General features: G+C 28.2%; 1 protein-coding gene across 3 annotated transcripts; it reads left to right on the top strand.

The window, feature by feature from the left end:
• Positions 1-17806, top strand: LOC126837358 (uncharacterized). 3 transcript variants are annotated; one of them, XM_050571249.1, is made up of 5 exons: positions 1-204; positions 15303-15453; positions 17039-17106; positions 17282-17429; positions 17717-17806. In XM_050571249.1, exons 1-5 carry the CDS (start codon positions 112-114, stop codon positions 17794-17796), a joined length of 540 nt encoding a protein of 179 aa, XP_050427206.1. In that variant the 5' UTR covers positions 1-111; the 3' UTR covers positions 17797-17806. The 3 variants fall into 3 exon arrangements, 2 of the variants coding, with proteins under 2 accessions (XP_050427206.1, XP_050427205.1); XR_007685508.1 differs by lacking the exon at positions 1-204 and adding an exon at positions 11258-11802; XM_050571248.1 differs by lacking the exon at positions 1-204 and adding an exon at positions 14856-14964.
• Positions 17807-21634: the final 3828 nt, after the last annotated feature.

Below are 21634 nucleotides of genomic sequence, written 5' to 3'. Positions count from 1 at the left end.
TGTTCGGAAAACCACTATTTGAATCACAGTCATCAAGCAAGAATACAATATTCCCATAACATTATAAAATCGTCATATTCCGTATCCAAGTTTATCGTTTGAACACTTAAAATGTATTCGAAAATCATGATGCTATTTATTTGCATTGCATGGTACGTTTTGCAATGTCAATGTGCTGGTCAAGGCCCTAGTGAAAGTCAACTTGTAAGAATAACGAGTACTTATTATTTATTTTTAATACAAAATGCTGAGATAGTTGCTTAAAAATGTATAAAATGTAATGTATTGATTAGAAAAGTCACTTAATGTTTTAACCACCTACATTGCTGCACCGAAGAGTTTTTTAAGTAATATTTTCCCTTATAACCAATTATTGATAACAATAACAAAAAAATATACTTTAACTACTATACAATTTATGTTATAATGCTAAACAAATTCGCAAGCCATATAATATTACTGATAGTTAGGCATTTTTATTTAATTAAAGAAGGATTAGTTTAATTTGCAAATTGTTATGTACAATTAAATGACTAATTCTTATTCTTATAACAATAGGCTGTGGTAGTAAGAAAAGTCGATGAAATTTATCACAAACCGAATGGCATCAGCTACGATGACTTTTTTGAAGCTTTGCGCTATATACAAATTGTTACGGGAGCAAAAGCAAATATCCTCAGCCGTGATGAATTTGAAAATACATTGGAAGGTAATAAATAATAGGACAATATTCAACAAATGTGTTAGCTAGAAACTATTAAATTGAGGTGCATTATTTACAAACAAGCATCAAAGCGTTAATTTGAAAGCGATTTTATGACTTTTATTAATAATAGTTTCTGTAGACTCGTGACCTCTCCGTCCTCTCTATGCTTTGATTCCATTATAACTCGACCCACTGAACTAGTCCTTTTAGATTAAATCGATTTAAAATAAACGCTTTGATGCTAATTTGTAAACACTGCACCTCAATTTAATTCGTTTTTTACTTTGCTCAGTTTGGACTTTACTGGTTTGAAAATACTGATCACTGATTTGCATCAAAGCTTTTATTCGAAAGTGATGTTATTACATATTCAGCTGTAATAATTCCTGTAAAATTGTTTCCTCCCCGTCCCCATTAAGCCCCAACCCCACTGTACTATTGTTAAATTTAGTTGGAATGGTCGGTGATTTATGTTTCAACCGTTTGTACTCCATAATTTAAATTATAATCGCTTATACTCAATAAAAATAATATTTATGTATTATATACTTCTTCCATTAGAACAATCTCACACTAACTCTTTATACTTTATAAATTATATTTTTCATAGCTCTATTATTCTTCTATTTTACTAGATTGACAATAAACATAACAAAACGCATCTAAAAAACCTTACATAGATCCTTAATTTGTATACTTATTTCTTGTATTTTTCTAAAGAATAATTGAGTCTCCAGCATTGAAATTAAAAGTAAATCTTATACTATATTGGAGAAAACAATAAAATATTATACTTACATATATTACTTATTAGTAAAAAAGAATTAAAGCCAGATGCAGTGTTTATAACTTAGCATCAAAGCGTTTATTTAAAAGTGTATTTATCGTAGAGGAGTAGTACAATTTATAAAACTCATATGGTAGCAACTAGTACTCCCAGTACCAACTAGATAAAATTTGTGATTTACAGAATTGCTGTAATAACTAAAAATAAAAATATTGTAACACAATATTATAATTAATCTGATTTTTTATGAATATATTTAAAATTTTGTTCTTTCAGGTCGTAAATATACATTATCAGATTGTTTAAATCTAACGAGATTTATTGTAGGTAACGATACTCAGCAGGTAAATAAAAAACTAAAATTATTATATTACAGTTTAAGGTTTTTGAAGTGCAAAATGTGAATTATTGTTTTAGAAAATGAATCTTATGTTTATAATGTGTACATTAAAATGTTTTAGTTGTAAATTTTAATATACATTTTAATGCCTATTTTTGTTCTGATAAAAAATAGGCTTATGCAGAAGCATTATTTAAAAGAAATGGACATACGAATCGTATAAACTTTAATCAATTAAGTTTTATCACTCATGAAATAAGAGGAAGAGTGCATAAGAAGACTACCCTTGATAGACAGAGCCAATTGAAATTGGATTTGACAGGTAATATACAATAGAAAATTATTTAATACATATGTTGAGAAAAATGTTCAAAAACTATTGAAAAGGCATTTTAATAATAAAGTCTATCATTAATTGCACAACTATAAATTATATAATTTTTTATAAAAACTAAATGTCATGTGTAACTTTACATTATTATTCTTTAATTACGAAAATATCAGATAATAATCTTTTGCAAGTGGAAAACATATTTTTTCTTTAATATATTTGCTGTTGAATTGGTCTGCTTCGTTTGATTAAAAAATGTATAATACTTTGTGCTTTTAGAATACACTTTTCCTATTCAGACAAAAGAAGATGCCATTAGATCGATTATACAAAATTTTAATTTTGCAGTTTTAAAATAATACATGTATGTACTATGTAGTATGTCACATACAAAATTGTATTCTTGATTGGAAAATAAACCATTTTGCTCTTATATTTCGTCAGTATTTATTTTATTGCTTCACATAAAAAAAGTTTTTTTTAAACAAAAAAATCTCTAAACAAAATTCTAAGAGTTTTTTAAAAGGTAAGTTTTAATATAATAATTAGTATTGAGATAACTAGAAAAAATATAATTAAACTTACTTTGGAATAGTTGAAAACTCATTTTTATACAACTCAAAAAAATATAATTCTATTTCTAAGCTCGATAATGATAAATAACCTATATAAAAAAAACACATAATCATTCATTGTTAAATATTACCATTAGCATTTTTCTAGGCTACAATACATTGTATTGATGTGTATTAATTATAAACCAATACATACAAGATATCTCATATAAATTTTACATTATTCGCGACATATATTTTATCCGGCGGTGGCCAGTTTACTCGGCCCATTCTAGATGTGAAAGTGATTTTATCCGAGAGGACTAGTACTGTAGAGTATAGACATAATGGAATCAAATCATAGAGGGGACGGAGAGGTCACCGGTCTTCAGGAATTATTATAAATAAAATCAATAAAATCACTTTAAAATAAATGCTTTGATGCTTATTTGTAAATACAGCACCTCAACTTAATACTTTCTCACTTTGCTGGTTTACACTGTGCTTGGTTTGGGCTGTATTGGCTTGAAAAGCATCTTATTCGCATCGAAGCGTTTATTCGAAAGTGGTTTTATCATCTTCAGATTAAAAATGTCCTGTAAACCTGTGACCTCACCGTCCCCATTATGTCCAGACCCCACCATGCTCTGATTCTACTGCACTGGCTTTTAAGTTTTTCTATTTAAAATCATTTACAATTAATTACTTTGGAAAAAAATGTGTCAAAAAAACATTCAAATGAATATCATATACATTATTTAACAAATGTTATTCAAACTATTTGGAAACCGAGTTATCAAAGTAAAACGCCAATGGCAATGTTATTTGGAAAACAACAGTAGTGTATCAAAAAAACACCTAAGGCTAACAAAACAATTCGTTAGCAAAAACAAGTTTGGTTAGCGTTGCATGAAATTGTCGTTCAAATATTCCTATGATGTTTTAATCGCCGGAAAACTGTGTTTTTTTACAATTTTAGGATCTGAAAGTTATAAATTTGTCAGCATTTAGAATTCATATGTATCCATAGCATATTAAACGAAGTAAAAATCCGGCACTTGAGTATTGCTATAATTGCCAGAAAACTGTATAAGATATTGTATAATTTAACATATACTCTTTAAATCATAAAAGAACTTCATGAAATCATCACAACATTTTATGGACATCTATTCAGAATGATACTAATTAGTTTTGATACTTGAGTACCATTTATAGGTTTTAATTTAATTAAATTTAACTCTTTATTTAAGTATTTTTTGGCTGAGTAAAATTGAAAACTGATATTAAATTCGCAATCACCGACCCCCACAACATATAATTTGACCACTTTGAAGTCTTTTACACAAAAATCCAGAAAAATGTTTTAGCTTTGATGTGGAGCAGTGATGCTATAGGTTTTACAATGAAGTGGCCTTTTTTATTATTTTGTTTGTATACACATTTACAACTTTTTTATTACTGGACCAATACCTTCGAACAGCAACTCTATAAATCACATACTTGATCAACTTAAATTATAGTTTAAATAGTTTATTTAACGTATTGACCTATTGTGTTCGAAAAATATCAGGAATATTTAAAACATTGGACAATAAATTCATGCTACGATAACCAAAATTGTTTACTGCTAGAGTAAATATGGAAAACAATTGTGTTCTATATTTAATAAATCATCGGTGTTCACCATACAACATATATTTGATAAATCTTTATTATTTATTTGTGTACCACCCTCCTACGCAAAATAAATTAATAGCTGGTGCAAATCTAAAATATATTTAATGTAGAAACACGATTAAATTCTAGTTGGCTTGACTAAATTATTTGTTAAAACCACTTTTACTTAGTTTTTTGAACCAGAAATATATTGAACCGCTATAATAAGCGTATTTAAATTTAGTTCAAATTTTTAATAACTCAGTCTAACTAGAAATGTATTGTGCCGTTATATTAACCATAATTTAAAGTTGACCAACTTTATATTTTTCAGAGGGTAACTTAATCCCCTAATTTTCAAATTGAATAATATATTTAACATTTCGATTCATTGTGTTAGAAAAATATTTAAAAAATTTGAAATATTGGATAATATTTTCATGCAACGAGAACCAAATTAGTTTACGGCTAACGAAAAGTTTTATCAGGCTTAGGTGTTTTTTAGATAAACTGCTGTTGTTTTTCAAATAACATTGCCATTGCCTTCATACTTTTATGACCTAGTTTCTATATAGTTTAAATAACATTTGTTAAATAATGTATAATATATTATTTTGAATATTTTTTTGACAATTAAATATTCAAATTTAGTAATTGTAAATGTTTCAAAAATAAAAAACTAAAAATTACAATTATTTTTATGTCCTTTATTTAATGAGTCATCCATTTTCACTATAAAACTAATATTTGAAAGACTTTTACTGTTTATTTATGTACTACCTTCAGTGTTGGGAATTATCTAGATAATATTATCTAGATAAAAAATTGTAATTAACATCTTATCTAGATAAAAAAAAGTAAATCATCTTATTATCTTATTTAGATAAACAAATCGGTTATCTGAGGTAATTAATCTAGATAGAAATTGTAACTATTTTTTAAGTTATTTATTCGTGGGTTTTACAAAAACAGGTTTCGGGATCCGACGAAACGCATAATGTAGTCCTAGCCTAAAAATATTAATATACCTAGGTCCTAATGAATAGTGATTAGTGATATAAGAATATATTATTAATACATTGGGGTTGGCTTGTTAGACAAGTCCAATATTCCATTGTAATCCAATGTATTTTAGTCGATTATACAAAACGTCTTTTACCTATTTTTAATAGGTAGAAGTAGATAAGAGTTATATATGTATTATCGTATAATTTATTATTTATATTCGTAGTTCTCGACTACAGTGCTCAGTTTTTATTTAATGTTGATAATTTTTTTCCCAGTACTCTCGAAATAATTACTAGTGCTATATAAAACGTGTTTATAAGAATTTTTACGATAATAATTTCAAGATTAACATTGACCAAAATCCCAACAAAAAAAATGGTCGAAAGTGCAGGTGTTTATTTGAGCAGAATGGTTATAAATTATATTTTACAAATATATATACATGTCAGGCGAGTCCTGTATCAGTAACTACATATAGGGTAAAGAGTAAAGACTATAAAAGTAAAATAGTAAATAGTAATACAAGTCCAATAAACAATGAGCCGTTTCCAAAAAGTTATTTGTATTTTCAATCAAAATAAAATAACAAAACCTTGTAATAAACATTTTAAACATAATGTGGGCTCTCCGTAGTCCGTAGACCGTATGTGGCCAAAACGATAGTTAAGCCTCAAAAAAGAACAATATGTTTATAAATAGTTTCAACCGATAATGAAATGTCCCGTCATCGATTATCGAGTTTGATAAACTCGTATTTACTTTTTATACCTATTTATACTATTACTGTTGCCTACATAAAAGATGACATAAACAGAGTACATGAAAATAATAAATGACAAATGAACAGAGTAGCCATAAATCACGAAATCTAATATAAGGAAAATTTGCTCTTTGACGTAACTGTCCATTTCTTAGTACCTACGTCTTATTGGTTATTAAATTATTCTGTAATCTGTGAAAATACTTTGTTTCACTCATACATTTTCGTATAACATTTTATGAAGGTTAAAATTTAATTTATCTATTTTTCATCTAGATAAAATTGTATTTATCTTTATCTTTTAGCTAAATAAATGTTAAATGAATAATTTAATATCTTATCTAGATGATATATTACTCAATTATCCGTTATCTTATCTAGATAACTTTATAGTTATCTTTTCCCAACACTGACTACCCTCCTACGCAGAAAAATAAAATAGCTGGTGTAACCTAAACTATATATAATGTAGTGACATGATTAATTTATTTTGGCCTAACTAAGTGTTTTGTAGAAACAACTTTTTCTTTAGTTTTTGGAACTAGAAATTTATTAGGCAACTTTAATAAGCGTATTTTAATTTAGACCAAGCTTCTAAACACTCAGTCCAACTAGATATGTATTTTGCCCTTAGTTTAATAGTTTAATAGTTTAAGTTAGACTAACTTTGTATCTTTCAGAGCGTAACCTAATCACCTTAATTTATTGGATAAATAATATAATTAACAGTTTAATCTTCTGTGTTCGAAAAAAATCAAGAATATTAAAAATATTGGAAAATAATTTCATACAACGATAACCAAAATTGTTTATTGCTAACAAAATGTTTTATCAGCCTTAGGTGTTTTTTATTTAGACTGCTGTTGTTTTCCAAATAAAATTGCTGTTGTGCGTCATACCTTAATTGCTCAGTTTCCATATAGTTTGAATAACATTTGTTAAATAATGTATATTATATTTATTTGAATGTTCTTTTGACATAAATATCCATATTTAAATTGTAAATGCTTAAAAAAAAACTAACAATTGGAATTAATTTAGTAAAAAAAAATGGGTCCTAAATTTAATGAAACATATGTATTCACCATAAAACATATATTTGACATATCTTTACTATTTGTTTGTATACCACCCTCCTATGCAAAATAATTAAATAGCTAATGCAAATCTAAAATATATTTAATGTAGAGACACTATTAATTTCTAGTTAGCATAATTAAATGATTTGTTAGAACCACTTTTATGTAACTTTTTAACTAGAAATATATTGAACCCCTACCATAAGCGTATTTAAATTTAGACCAAATTTGAATATAATTGGAATAACATTTGATAAAAAATATATTTTATATTTATTTAAATATTTTTTTGACATAAATATCCGAATTAAGTAATTATAATTGTTGAAAAAAATTTAAAAATTATAGTTAATATCGAAAAACAAGTGTTCTATATTTAATGAATCATCTGTATTCACCATAAAACAATAATATGATATATCTTTACTATTAATTTGTATACCACCCTCCTGCGCAAAATAAATTATTAGCTGGTGCAAATATAAAGTATAATTTAATGTAGAAACACGATCAATTTCTAGTTGGCATAACTAAATGATTTTTAGAATCGATTGTATTTAGTTTTTTGAACTAGAAATATATTGTGCCCTTTTAGTCATCATAGTTGTAGTTTGACCAACTTTTTTCATAGGGTATTTTAATTATCTTAGTTTATAGTTGAATAATATATAATATATAAGCGTATTTTAATTTAGACCAAATTTTTTAAACACTTAGTCCAACTAAAATGTATTGTGCCGTTATATTAACCATAGTTAAAGTGGGACCAATTTTGTATTTTTCAGAGGGTAACTTAATCCCTAACATTTCGTTTCATTCTGTTTGAAAAATATCAGGAATATTTGAAATATTGGATAATATTTTTATGCAACGATAACCAAAGTTGTTTACAGCTAACGAATTGTTTAATCAGCCTTGGGTGTTTTTCAGATACACTGCTGTTGTTTTCCAAAAAACATCGCTATTTGCGTCATACTTTAATAACTCGGTTTCCATAAAGTTTGAATAACATGTATTAAATAATGTATATTTTATTTATTTGATTGCTCCTTTAACACACTAAAATCCAACTTAAGTAATTGAAAATGCTTAAAAAAAAGAAAAATTAAAATTAGATTTATTATAAAAAAACTGAGTCCTATATTTTATGAATCATCTGTATTTGCCATAATACATACATTTGACATATCTTTACTATTAATTTGTATACCACCCTCCTGTGCAGAATATATCATTAGCTGGTGCAAATATAAAATATAGTTAATGTAGAAATACGATTAATTTCTAGTTGGCTAAACTAAATGATTTGTTAGAACCACTTTTACTTAGTTTTTTGAACCAGAAATATATTGAACCCCTACCATAAGCGTATTTAAATTAAGACCAAATTTTTAATGATTAGCCCAACTAGAAATGTATTGTGCCGTTATATTAACCATAGTTTTAATTTGACCAACATTATATTTTTCAGAAGGAAACTTAATCCCCTAATTTTCAAATAAAATAATATAATTAACATTTTGATTCATTGTGTTCGAAATATATCAGGAATATTAAAAATATTGGACAATATTTTTATGCTACGATAACCAAAGTTCTTTACAGCTAACGCAATGTTTAATCAGCTTTGCGTGTTTTTATATAAACTGCTGTTGTTTTCCAAATAAAATTGCTGTTTGCGTCATACTTTAATAATCTAGTTCCTATATAGTTTGAATAACATTTGATAAATAATGTAGGTATATTTTATTATTTTGCATGTTTTTTTGACATAAATATTTAAATTTAGCAATTGTAAATTCTGAAAAAAAAAAACTAAAAACTAGAATACTTATAGAAAAAATAGTGTCCTATATTTAATTAATCAACTGTATTCACCATAAAACAATAATATGATATGATTTATCTTTACTATTTATGTTTATACCACCCTCCTATGCAAAATAATTTAATAGCTGGTGCAAATCTAAAATATATTTAATGTAGGGACACTATTAATTTCTAGTTAGCATAACTAAATGGTTTGTAAGAACCACATGTACTTAACTTTTTAACTAGAAATATATTGAGCCCCTATAATAAGCGTATTTTAATTTAGACCAAACTTTTAAACACTCAGTCCAACTAAAATGTATTGTGCCGTTATATTAACCATAGTTAGAGAGGGACCAATTTTGTATTTTTCAGAGGGTAACTTAATCCCTAACATTTCGATTCATTGTGTCCGAAATAATTCAGGAATATTTGAAATAATGGACAATATTTTCATGCTACGATAACCAAAATTGTTTACTGCTAACGAAATGTTTTAAAAGCCTTAGGTGTTTTTTAGATAAACTGCTGTTGTTTTCCAAATAACATTGCCGTTGTCGTCATTCTGAAATAACCTAGTTCCTATATAGTTTGAATATAATTGGAATAAAATTTGATAAATAATATATATTATATTTATTTAAATATTTTTTTGACATAAATATCCGAATTAAGTAATTATAAATTTTGAAAAAATTAAAAAATTTTAGTTAATATCGAAAAAAAAGTGTTCTATATTTAATGAATCATCTGTATTCACCATAAAACAATAATATGATATATCTTTACTATTTATTTGTATACCACCCTCCTGCGCAGAATAAATTATTAGCTGGTGCATATATAAAGTATAATTTAAATAGAAACACGATCAATTTCTAGTTGGCTTAACTAAATGACTTTTAGAATCGATTGTATTTAGTATTTTGAACTAGAAATATATTGTGCCCTTTTAGTCACCTTAGTTGTAGTTTGACCAACTTTTTTCATAGGGTATTTTAATTATCTTAGTTTATAGGTTAAATAATATATAATATATTATGCGTATTTTAATTTAGACCAAATTTTTTAAACACTTAGTCCAACTAAAATGTATTGTGCCGTTATATTAACCATAGTTAAAGTGGGACCAATTTTGTATTTTTCAGAGGGTAACTTAATCCCTAACATTTCGTTTCATTGTGTTTGAAAAATATCAGGAATATTTGAAATGATGGACAATACTTTCATGCTACGATAACCAAATTAGTTTACGGCTAACGAATTGTTTAATCAGCTTTGGGTGTTTTTAGATAAACTGTGGTTTTCTTCCAAATAACATTGCCATTTGCGTCATACGTTAATAGCTCAGTTTCCATATAGTTTGAATAATATATGTTAAATAATGTATGTTATATTTATTTGATATAAATATCCGAATTAAGTAATTGTAAATGTTAAAAAAAGGCAATATAAAAATCAGAATTAAAATAGAAAAAAATAGTGTTCTTTATTTAATGAATCATCTGTATTCACCATAAAACAATAACATGATATATCTTTATTATTTATTTGTATACCACCCTCCTGTGCAGAATACATTATTTGCTGGTGCAAATGAAAAATACATTTAATGTAGAAACACGATTAATTTCTAGTTGGCTTAACTAAATGATTTGTTAAAACCACTTTTTACTTAGTTTTTTTTAACTAGAAATATATTGAGCCCCCATAATTAGCGTATTTTTATTGAGACCAAATTTTTAATAACTCAATCCAACTAGAAATGTAATGTGCCGTTATATTAACTATAGTTTTAATTTGACCAACTTTGTATTTTTAGATGGTAACTTAATCTCTTTTATATTTAAGTTCAATAATATATTTATCATTACGATTCATTGTGTTCGAAATAATTCAGGAATATTTGAAATGATGGACAATACTTTCATGCTACGATAACCAAAATTGTTTACTGCTAACGAAATGTTTTATCAGCCTTGTTTTTTAGATAAGCTGCTGTTGTTTTCCAAATAAAATTGCTGTTTGCGTCATACTTTAATAGCTCAGTTTCCATATAGTTTGAATAATATTTGTTAAATAATGTATATTATATTTATTTGAATATTTTTTTGACATAAATATCCAAATTTAATTGTAAATGTTTAAAAAAAACTAACAATTAGAATTCTTTTAGTAAAAAAAATGGGTCCTAAATTTAATGAATCATATTGTTGAGGCTATAACAGGTAATGGAGCGCAATTCTATGCCGGTTATCGCCAATGATACAGATGCCCTCTTATCTTGGTTGTCGCGGCCGTCCACACCACTCCGCCCTACTCCGCACGATCTATACTGGCAATACTACCGGTCAGCTGTTCACACACACACACACACACACACATATACGCACCGGGTTATACTATGTAAACAAATGTGCCACGCCCGTATTATCAGTGTTAGTAGTGCACTTGTTGCATTCTTGTGATTTTAAAGTATAATATTAATCTAGACTTTTTTGTGTGTTTTTCTTCAGTGTTTTTTAGTTTTAAGTGTTATTATAGTATTTTTAAGCCATAAGGGCACTGTGATTTTTTATTATTGAGTTGTCATAAGGACAAAAAATTGTTTATTATTGTATTTTTAAGCCATAAGGGCATTATTGAGTTGTCATAAGGACAAAAAACTATTTTAATATTTTTGTTTTGTTGTTCACTTTACTTTGTGTCTAGTATTATTTAGGTTTAGGTAGCAGCCCTGGCCAGCGGTTTGCAGTTCTTCGGTTTGTGAGTACTTTTTATTTATACCATATTTTATTGAGTTTGTTTTATTTGTATTTTAGTTAACTACTGTGAATTATTAGAACACATTTTGATCTCATTTACTAAATACGAGTTAGGGCGATAGACATAAGGTTAATCGTACCATCTATATTGCTAGTTAGCCATAAGGGTTCAATCTAGTCAATAATCAATATTTGTATTTGTGAATAATTTTTGTTGTTCTAATAACCACCTTAGTTATCAAAATACTTTTAACGTCATAAGCTTTAAGCACTCACTTAACTTTACCTTTTAATCTAGTCATTACTATATTAATTATTTATTTGTGTTTGTGAATTATTATTCACAGACCAGATTAATTTATTATTGTGCCAAAAGGGCAATTAATTTCTTTTTAGTTTACCAATCTTTTTTTTATACTAATTATTTATTTGTGTTTGTGAATTTTATTCACAATTGTATCTTGAGCCAAAAGGGCTAATTATTTATTTATTACCATTTGTTATAGCATTTTATTGAATATTATTATTATTGTTATTATCATCGAGTTTGAGTTTTATTTATTTAGTTTTTAGTTATAGTTTTAAGTTTCCTACACATCCACACTATACACACTAAACACACTTTTGCACCACATAGCTCACTGGTCTTGCGTAGGCGATCCCTCACACTTCCAGTGAGACTATTTACCCCACTACCCACACATCACTGATCGGTAAGTGTAAAGTAGTTGGTAACCGGTAAGTGGCCTATTATTGTCCGCCCCCGGCCGTTCACATATGTATTCACAATGAAACATATATTTGATATATCTTTACTATTTGTTTGTATACCACACTCCTATGCAAAATAATTTAATAGCTAATGTAAATCTAAAATATATTTAATGTAGAGACACTATTAATTTCTAGTTGGCATAATTAAATGATTTGTTAGAACCACATGTACTTAACTTTTTAACTAGAAATATATTGAGCCCCTATAATAAGCGTATTTTAATTTAGACCACATTTTTAAACACTCAGTCCAACTAAAATGTATTGTGCCGTTATATTACCCAAAGTTTTATTTGGACCAACTTTGAAATTGTTAGAAGGTAATTTAATTACCTTAGTTTATAGGTTAAATAATTCAGTTCAACTTTTTGCGTTATTGTGTTAGAAAAATATCAGGAATATTTGAAATATTGTACAATATTTTTATGCAACGATAACCAAAGTTGTTTACAGCTAACGAATTGTTTAATCAGCTTTGGGTGTTTTTAGATCAACTGTGGTTTTTTTCCAAATAACATTGCCATTTGCGTCATACGTTAATAGCTCAGTTTCCATATAGTTTGAATAATATTTGTTAAATAATGTATATTATATTTATTTGAATATTTTTTTGACATAAATATCCAAATTTAATTGTTTAAAAAAAACTAACAATTAGAATTCTTTTAGTAAAAAAAAATGGACCCTAAATTTAATGAATTATCTGTATTTACCATTATTTTTTTTAATGTTTTAAACTAGATATATATTGAGCCTCTATAATAGGCGTATTTTAATTAAGAACTAATATTTAATACTCAGTCCAACTAAAAATGAATTGTGCTCTTAGGAAAACCATAGTTCTAGTAGGTTTTGAGTATTTCATGATAGGTATAATTACAGACCATTTTCTTTAGTCCTGTTTTTCTCCAGTTACGCTTAGCCAATGTTTTTTTTATTGTATAATTACATTTATGTAATATTATATACAATTATATTATTTTGTAGTCAAAAATATTTAAACTTTCAGTCATGATCATAAAACAAAATATATTAAATTAAAAAAATAAAAATAAGTGGAAATCTACAAAACATTTTTTTTAGATATAGCTTAGGGGGATCTCGAACAATTTTACTCTCTCACATATTATAACAACCTAGAAATTAACTACAGCTTTCGAAGTGCAATTTCTCCTTTTTTTTTGGGAGGAGGGAATTTTCTTTAACAATAAAAAAATAAATCATAAAAATCCAATATCTAATCAGCTCTGCGCCTTCTACTGCAATCGTATCTACCGCTATACTTATAAAAACTAATACGGCGGGGTCGGAGCATAGCGGGGTCAAGGTATAGTGGGGATGAGGATGTCAAAGGTTTACATGAATTTTTAAATCTGAAAGTGATATAATCAATTTCGAATAAACGCTTCTATGCAAATCAGTAGTTAGTATTTTCAACTAGTATATGTCATTAAAAATATTATTATTTTGTAGTTCGCCTTGAGTCTAAAACTCAAATAATTTCATCCCTTGCGGCGGGGAGGGGGTCGGGTTGCAGGACTATCGAAATTTGATTTGAGGCTATTTATGAATAGAGGCATGCCTAATAAATGTTCTAAAAAAATTGCGCTTTGATAAGACCGTTTTTCGCTAAGCTCTAGTGAGTTAAAGTCGAAAAACCGCCAAAGTACCAATCGCAAACTATTTCGGATGTATAGAGATGATACTCGAGTAAACCGTTCCAAAGGAAAAAATATGTGACCGCTCTTTTAAGGTATTAGGTTTATTTTTCAAAGTTTTTCTCAAATAAAAGGTAACCGTCAAATGAGCCAACTTGGGGCATTATGGGTAATTTGGGCCATGTGTGTAAAAAAATATACATTAAAATATAATATATTTGACCCATGCCCCAAATTACCCATTATGCCCTATGTTGGCCCGTTTGACGGTAACAAAAGATTTTTAAGATTATTGTTTGTTTCTGTTAATATATGCATTTATTTTGCACATGAGTAAACAGTTTTAAACTGTAATAAGCATGTAAAAAAATAACGGTAAGGGGGTACGTGTACTAAGTATGCCATACAACGCAAATAAAAATATTCAAAAGTATCTGTTGCTTAAAACAAATTGCACGGATCAACACCTACAGACATGGTACTGTTTGCATTCTTCAAGTAAATATTCTCATATTAAGTACTGTGGTTGTTCGGAAAACCACTATTTGAATCACAGTCATCAAGCAAGAATACAATATTCCCATAACATTATAAAATCGTCATATTCCGTATCCAAGTTTATCGTTTGAACACTTAAAATGTATTCGAAAATTATGATGCTATTTATTTGCATTGCATGGTACGTTTTGCAATGTCAATGTGCTGGTCAAGGCCCTAGTGAAAGTCAACTTGTAAGAATAACGAGTACTTATTATTTATTTTTAATACAAAATGCTGAGATAGTTGCTTAAAAATGTATAAAATGTAATGTATTGATTAGAAAAGTCACTTAATGTTTTAACCACCTCCATTGCTGCACCGAAGAGTTTTTTAAGTAATATTTTCTCTTATAACCAATTATTGATAACAATAACAAAAAAAAACAATTTATGTTATAACGCTAAACAAATTCGCAAGCCATATAATATTATTGATAGTTAAGCATTTTTATTTAATTAAAGAAGGATTAGTTTAATTTGCAAATTGTAATGTACAATTAAATGACTAATTCTTATTCTTATAACAATAGGCTGTGATAGTAAGAAAAGTCGATGAAATTTATCACGAACCGAATGGCATTTACTACGATGACTTTTTTGAAGCTTTGCACTCAATAAAAGTGGTTACGAGAGCAACAGGAAATATCCCCAGCCTCGATGAATTTCTAAAGACATTGGAAGGTAAAAAATAATAGGACAATATTCAACAAATGTGTTAGCTAGAAAATATTAAATTGAGGTGCATTATTTATAAACAAGCATCAAAGCGTTAATTTGAAAGTGATTTTATGACTTTTATTAATAATAGTTCCTGTAGACTCGTGACCTCTCCATCCTCTCTATGCTTTGATTCCATTATAACTCGACCCACTGTACTAGTCCTTTTAGATTAAATCGGTTTCAAATAAACGCTTTTGTAACTGACCTACTTGTCTAGCTGGCTAGACTAGGCAAAGTGGCCGTCGATAAGGCTAAAATAGACGGATCCCCACGGGAAAACGGTTGGCTAGGCCGTTGTCTACGTCTAATTGGCCTTAAAGTCTCCCTTATTAACTTAATATATCACCCGAGGAGCTAGAACGGGCGGCCACACTGTTAAATAATCTAACTCTCAGCTGCAGGCTACAAGATGTTTTATTCTAAATTAGGGTTTCTAAATAAAATACAAAATTATACAATATATATATATATATATATATATATATATATATACACTCTGACCTGGGTTGGACGATGAAATGGTTGGTCAAAGCGGAGTTGAAACGGACGCACACAAAAGATAGTCGGATGGGTGGCTTGTAGTAAAACGGCAAAAATTTAGAGCGCAAGGTCGAGGATATTGGCGGTCCGTGATGGTAAAGTCAACTGGTTAATTAGTGATGTGTCAATAGGTTCGGGGCGCGAAGTAACGGTCGGGTGAAATGTGACCGTTACACTTTGATGCTAATTTGTAAACACTGCACCTCAATTTAATTCTTTTTTACTTTGCTCAGTTTGGACTTTACTGGTTTGAAAATACTGATCACTGATTTGCATCAAAGCGTTTATTCGAAAGTGATGTTATTACATATTCAGCTGTAATAATGCCTGTAAACTTGTTTCCCCCCCGTCCCCATTTAAGCCCCTACCCCACTGTACTATTGTTAAATTTAGTTGGAATGGTCGGTGATTTATGTTTCAACCGTTTGTACTCCATAATTTAAATTATAATCGCTTATACTCAATAAAAATAATATTTTTGTATTATATACTTCTTCCATTAGAACAATCTCACACTAACTTTTTATACTTTATAAATTATATTTTTCATAGCTCTATTATTATTATATTTTACTAGATTGACAATAAACATAACAAAACGCATCTAAAAAACCTTTACATAGATGCTTAATTTGTATAATTATTTCTTATAATTTTCTAAAGAATAATTGAGTCTCCAGCATTGAAATTAAAAGTAAATCTTATACTATATTGGAGAAAACAATAAAATATTATACTTACATATATTACTTATTAGTAAAAAAGAATTAAAGCCAGAAGCAGTGTTTATAACTTAGCATCAAAGCGTTTATTTTAAAGTGTATTTATCGTAGAGGAGTAGTACAATCTATAAAACTCATATGGTAGCAACTAGTACTCCCAGTACCAACTAGATAAAATTTGTGATTTACAGAATTGCTGTAATAACTAAAAATAAAAATATTGTAACACAATATTATAATTAATCTGATTTTTTATGAATATATTTAAAATTTTGTTCTTTCAGATCGTGAATACACGTTAACAGATTGTTTAAACATCGTTAGATTTATTGTAGGTGACGATACTCAGCAGGTAAATAAAAAACTAAAATTACTATATTACAGTTTAAGGTTTTTGAGGTTATTTGCAAAATGTGAATTATTGTTTTAGAAAATGAATCTTATGTTTATAATGTGTACATTAAAATGTTTTAGTTGTAAATTTTAATATACATTTTAATGCCTATTTTTGTTCTGATAAAAAATAGGCTTATGCAGAAGCATTATTTAAAAGAAATGGAAATACGAGTACTATAAACTTTGTTCAATTAAGTGTTGTCACTTATGGTATAAGATTTCAACGCAATATGGATATATCCATTCATAAAGAAGACCAATTGAAAGCGGCTCTTTTAAGTAATATACAATAAAAATTTTTTAATAAATATGTTGAGAAAAATGTTCAAAAACTATTGAAAAGGCATTTTAATAATAAAGTCTATCATTAATTGCACAACTATAAATTATATAATTTTTTATAAAAATTAAATTTATTATGTAATTTTACATTATTTTTCTTCAATTACGAAAATATCAGATAATAATCTTTTGCAAGTGGAAAACATATTTTTTCTTTAATATATTTGCTGTTGAATTGGTCTGCTTCGTTTGATTAAAAAATGTATAATACTTTGTGCTTTTAGAATACACTTTTCCTATTCAGACAAAAGAAGATGCCATTAGAACGATTATACAAAATTTAAATTTTGCAGTTTTAAAATAATACATGTATGTACTATGTAGTATGTCACATACAAAATTGTATTCTTGATTGGAAAATAAACCATTTTGCTCTTATATTTCGTCAGTATTTATTTTATTGCTTCATATAAAAAAAGTTTTTTTTAAACAAAAAAATCTCTAAACAAAATTCTAAGAGTTTTTTGAAAGGTAAGTCTAATCTAAAAAATGTAATATAATAATTAGTATTGAGATAACTAGAAAAAATATAATTCATTTTACTTTGGAATAGTTGAAAAATCATTTTTATACAACACAAAAAAATATAATTCTATTTCTAAGCTCGATAATGATAAATAACCTATTAGACCGCAATATTAGATTAGAATATTCGTGCGTTAATCAAGAGTTAATTCACTAGAAAAAAACTTGAGCAATTTATGGTTATATATGTCATATAAATATATATATTCTTGTTTGCCTGTCCTTTATACATTAGTACACCGTTCGTCCGGCAAATGGTAGGTGGTGATTAAAGGAATAGGCCGATTCTATGTACCACAATTCTTAGCAAGCATTTAACTGTTGGAACGGGATCTGGGTCTGAGACTGGGACCCTTGATTAAGAGAAGGACATCATACCGTAAAAAATATCACAAAAACGCTGTCACGCTGTTATCTTATAAGAGATAAGAGATTAGAGATGAGGGATGGGGTGGGTAAATAACCTATATAAAAATACACATAATCATTCATTGTTAAATATTACCATTAGCACTTTTCTAGGTTACAATACATTATATTGATGTGTATTAATTATAACAAAACAATTCGTTAGCAAAAACAAGTTTGGTTAGCGTTGCATGAAATTGTCGTTCCAATATTCCTATGATGTTTTAATCGCCGGAAAACTGTGTTTTTTTACAATTTTAGGATCTGAAAGTTATAAATTTGTCAGCATTTAGAATTCATATGTATCCATAGCATATTAAACGAAGTAAAAATCCGGCACTTCAGTATTGCTATAATTGCCAGAAAACTGTATAAGATATTGTATATTTAACATATACTCTTTAAATCATAAAAGAACTTCATGAAATCATCACAACATTTTATGGACATCTATTCAGAATGATACTAATTAGTTTTGATACTTGAGTACCATTTTTAGGATTTTATTTAATTTAATTTAATTCTTTATTTAAGTATTTTTTGGCTAAGTAAAATTGAAAACTGATATTAAATTCGCAATCACCGACCCCCACAACATATAATTTGACCACTTTGAAGTCTTTTACACAAAAATCCAGAAAAATGTTTTAGCTTCGATGTGGAGCAGTGATGCTATTGGTTTCACAATGAAGTGGGCTTTTTTTTGTCTGTATACACTCTTACAACTTTTTTATTACTGAACCAATACCTTCGAACAGCAACTCTATAAATCACAAATTTCATCTTTTTGGTACTTAACAAGGGGGAGGGGGATACAAGTTTACTTCCTCGCAGTTAAAATTTGAAAAAACATAAGAGTTTTTAAGTTAGAACTTTTACTGGCTACAATTTCGAGAAAAAGAGTCGGATCGAGTTGAAGTTTATAAGGAATATTTATACCCCACACGTCAGTAGTCTCAAATTAAAATTATACCTATTTCCTATGGGTGGTCCTTATGTTTTAGTAGTTAAAATTAAAATTTAGACTTTTTGTATTTATGTGCGAAATGACTAATAACACAATAATTTTGCAAGATTTATTTTTTCTTCGAGATTCTTAAATACAATTTTTAGAGGATACATAACCTAACGATTGAAGCACCGTCTGTGGATTTTTACAAATAATAACATATTCCGCATAACACATTTTCTTGTGAAAATAATATTAAGTGTAGTACTGCATCCCCGACAAAAACCTCTAACAGTGAAAAAAGGCCAAGTTCCAGATCCCCTCCCAAAAATGTCAGCCTATCAAAGTAGTGATATCTACGTTGTGACCAAGTCTGTTTTTTTTGTTTAGTTCATAACCACACTACACTCCTACTATCATGAGCAACACTGCTCTTTTATTTGTATTGCTTAACACTTCGCCAGTTTCTGAATGAAATATGACCTTTCTGAATGAGGCATAAAACAGACTTGGCCGCAATGTAGATACCACGAGAGGGGGTCTGGAACTTGGCCTTTTTTCACTGTTCGGTTTTTGTTGGGGATATCATTCCTTTTTGCGGGTTTCAGTATCGTGGGCGAGGTCTTTTTTGATAAGAGGCATTGAATGGATATTGTACGTCGTAGATTTTCTCTTGTTTTTACGTGTTATTATATTAACCACGTAGATATGTACATAATTTAAATATATATATATATATATATATAATGTATATATGTACATAAAACTACACTTTGCAGTGAAGCTAGAATTTACACAAGTAGTCACTATGCATAATGATTAATAATTTATTAATTATTAATAAACCACGATAGTTATTAAATTAGTCATAATTAATATAGTGTAATTTAGTTAATAATTAAGTGAAGCTAGAATTTATACGAGTAGCCACTATAAATCTAATTTAGTATTATAAACGTATACACGAAACCTAAACGTTTAGGTGTACAATTTTTTTTTTCATATAGAAAATGTCTTTATTATATTATATTTACATCTATACAAAATATATGCACAACAGTAAATGGGTAAACAGTAAAAAAAGAAAATTAATAATATAGCTTGAATAACATGCAGTAGGGAGGCACTCAAGTAGGGAGCTACCTACTTTGAATTTTGAGTTAGTTTATCTAATATTTATTTTTAATTTTTTTAATTATTTATAGGAGGTCTCTACGCCATTTCCTTTCTAATCTTCTTGGCGGATTATCAGGGATATGATTAGAATAGAGGTAGCGTATATTGGGGTTAGGGTGAGAGATGAATTTATTATGAAGTTTTTGGTAGGCAGTTTTGGCGATATTGTTTACATAACTGATTTGGAGATCAGAATGAAGAGTTTTATTAGAAACATACCAAGGGGAATTTGTGATTGTGCGTAGGCAAATGGATTGAAACGACTGGATTATTTGGATGTTAGATGGAGCGGCACAGCCCCAGATTTGGATACCGTAATACCATAGTGGAAAGAGAAGAGTTTTGTAGATGAGTGTTTTGAGTTTAATATTAAGTACAATTACACTTTTTAATAAGCCACGTGACAAATGTAACAAGAACAAAGAACACTGGCATACACGTGAACACGAATTAACGAAGAAACAAACTACGACCAAATGATGGCTGACTAGAGACATGGGCATCAACAGCACCGCTGTAAGGTCATTAATCCCCCACCAAGCGCACTAATTTTGAGAAAATAGCAATTTTCCGATTTTTCGCTTTACCTATAACTATAAGACCCGAATTTGTGCTAAATTTCACGTTTCTACCTATACGAGAAGTGTCTTATAACTTTGATGGTGGGTGCGTGAGTCAGTAACAAAAGAGCAAATTTTTAAATCCTCCCATTTTAAAACGGCTAAATATTAAGGCCTCAATTATAGACAGTGTCCTAAATCCAAATGGAGTATACCTATTGTATTATACAACAGTGAGAGAGCGAGAGTTTTGGAGAAAAAAATATCCTGGCTGACCAACCACACTGGTATTGGATTGGCCTAAATACGATTGGTATAAGATCAATTCAGGGTACAAAAATAAATCCTACATATTTTGAATCTAAGAGTATGTTGGTTTTCAATTAATTTTCACCACATTATCGTGTGCTAAATTCCAAATGTGTACAATTGTTTATGCGGCTGTGTATTGATTTAGAGAAGTGTTTTTGTGTGGGCAACAGTCATATGCCTCGTGTCACATTACTCATAATAATATGTAATTC

The sequence above is a fragment of the Adelges cooleyi genome, unplaced genomic scaffold, assembly GCF_023614345.1.
Source record: "Adelges cooleyi isolate 19-005CV unplaced genomic scaffold, UGA_ACOO_1.1 ACOO_flye_CR_arks_rails_tigmint_CR_PRNA_248, whole genome shotgun sequence".
NCBI lineage: Eukaryota > Metazoa > Arthropoda > Insecta > Hemiptera > Adelgidae > Adelges > Adelges cooleyi.
The sequence above is the reverse complement of the archived record's forward strand: the minus strand, read 5'-3'. Positions and strand labels throughout refer to the sequence as shown.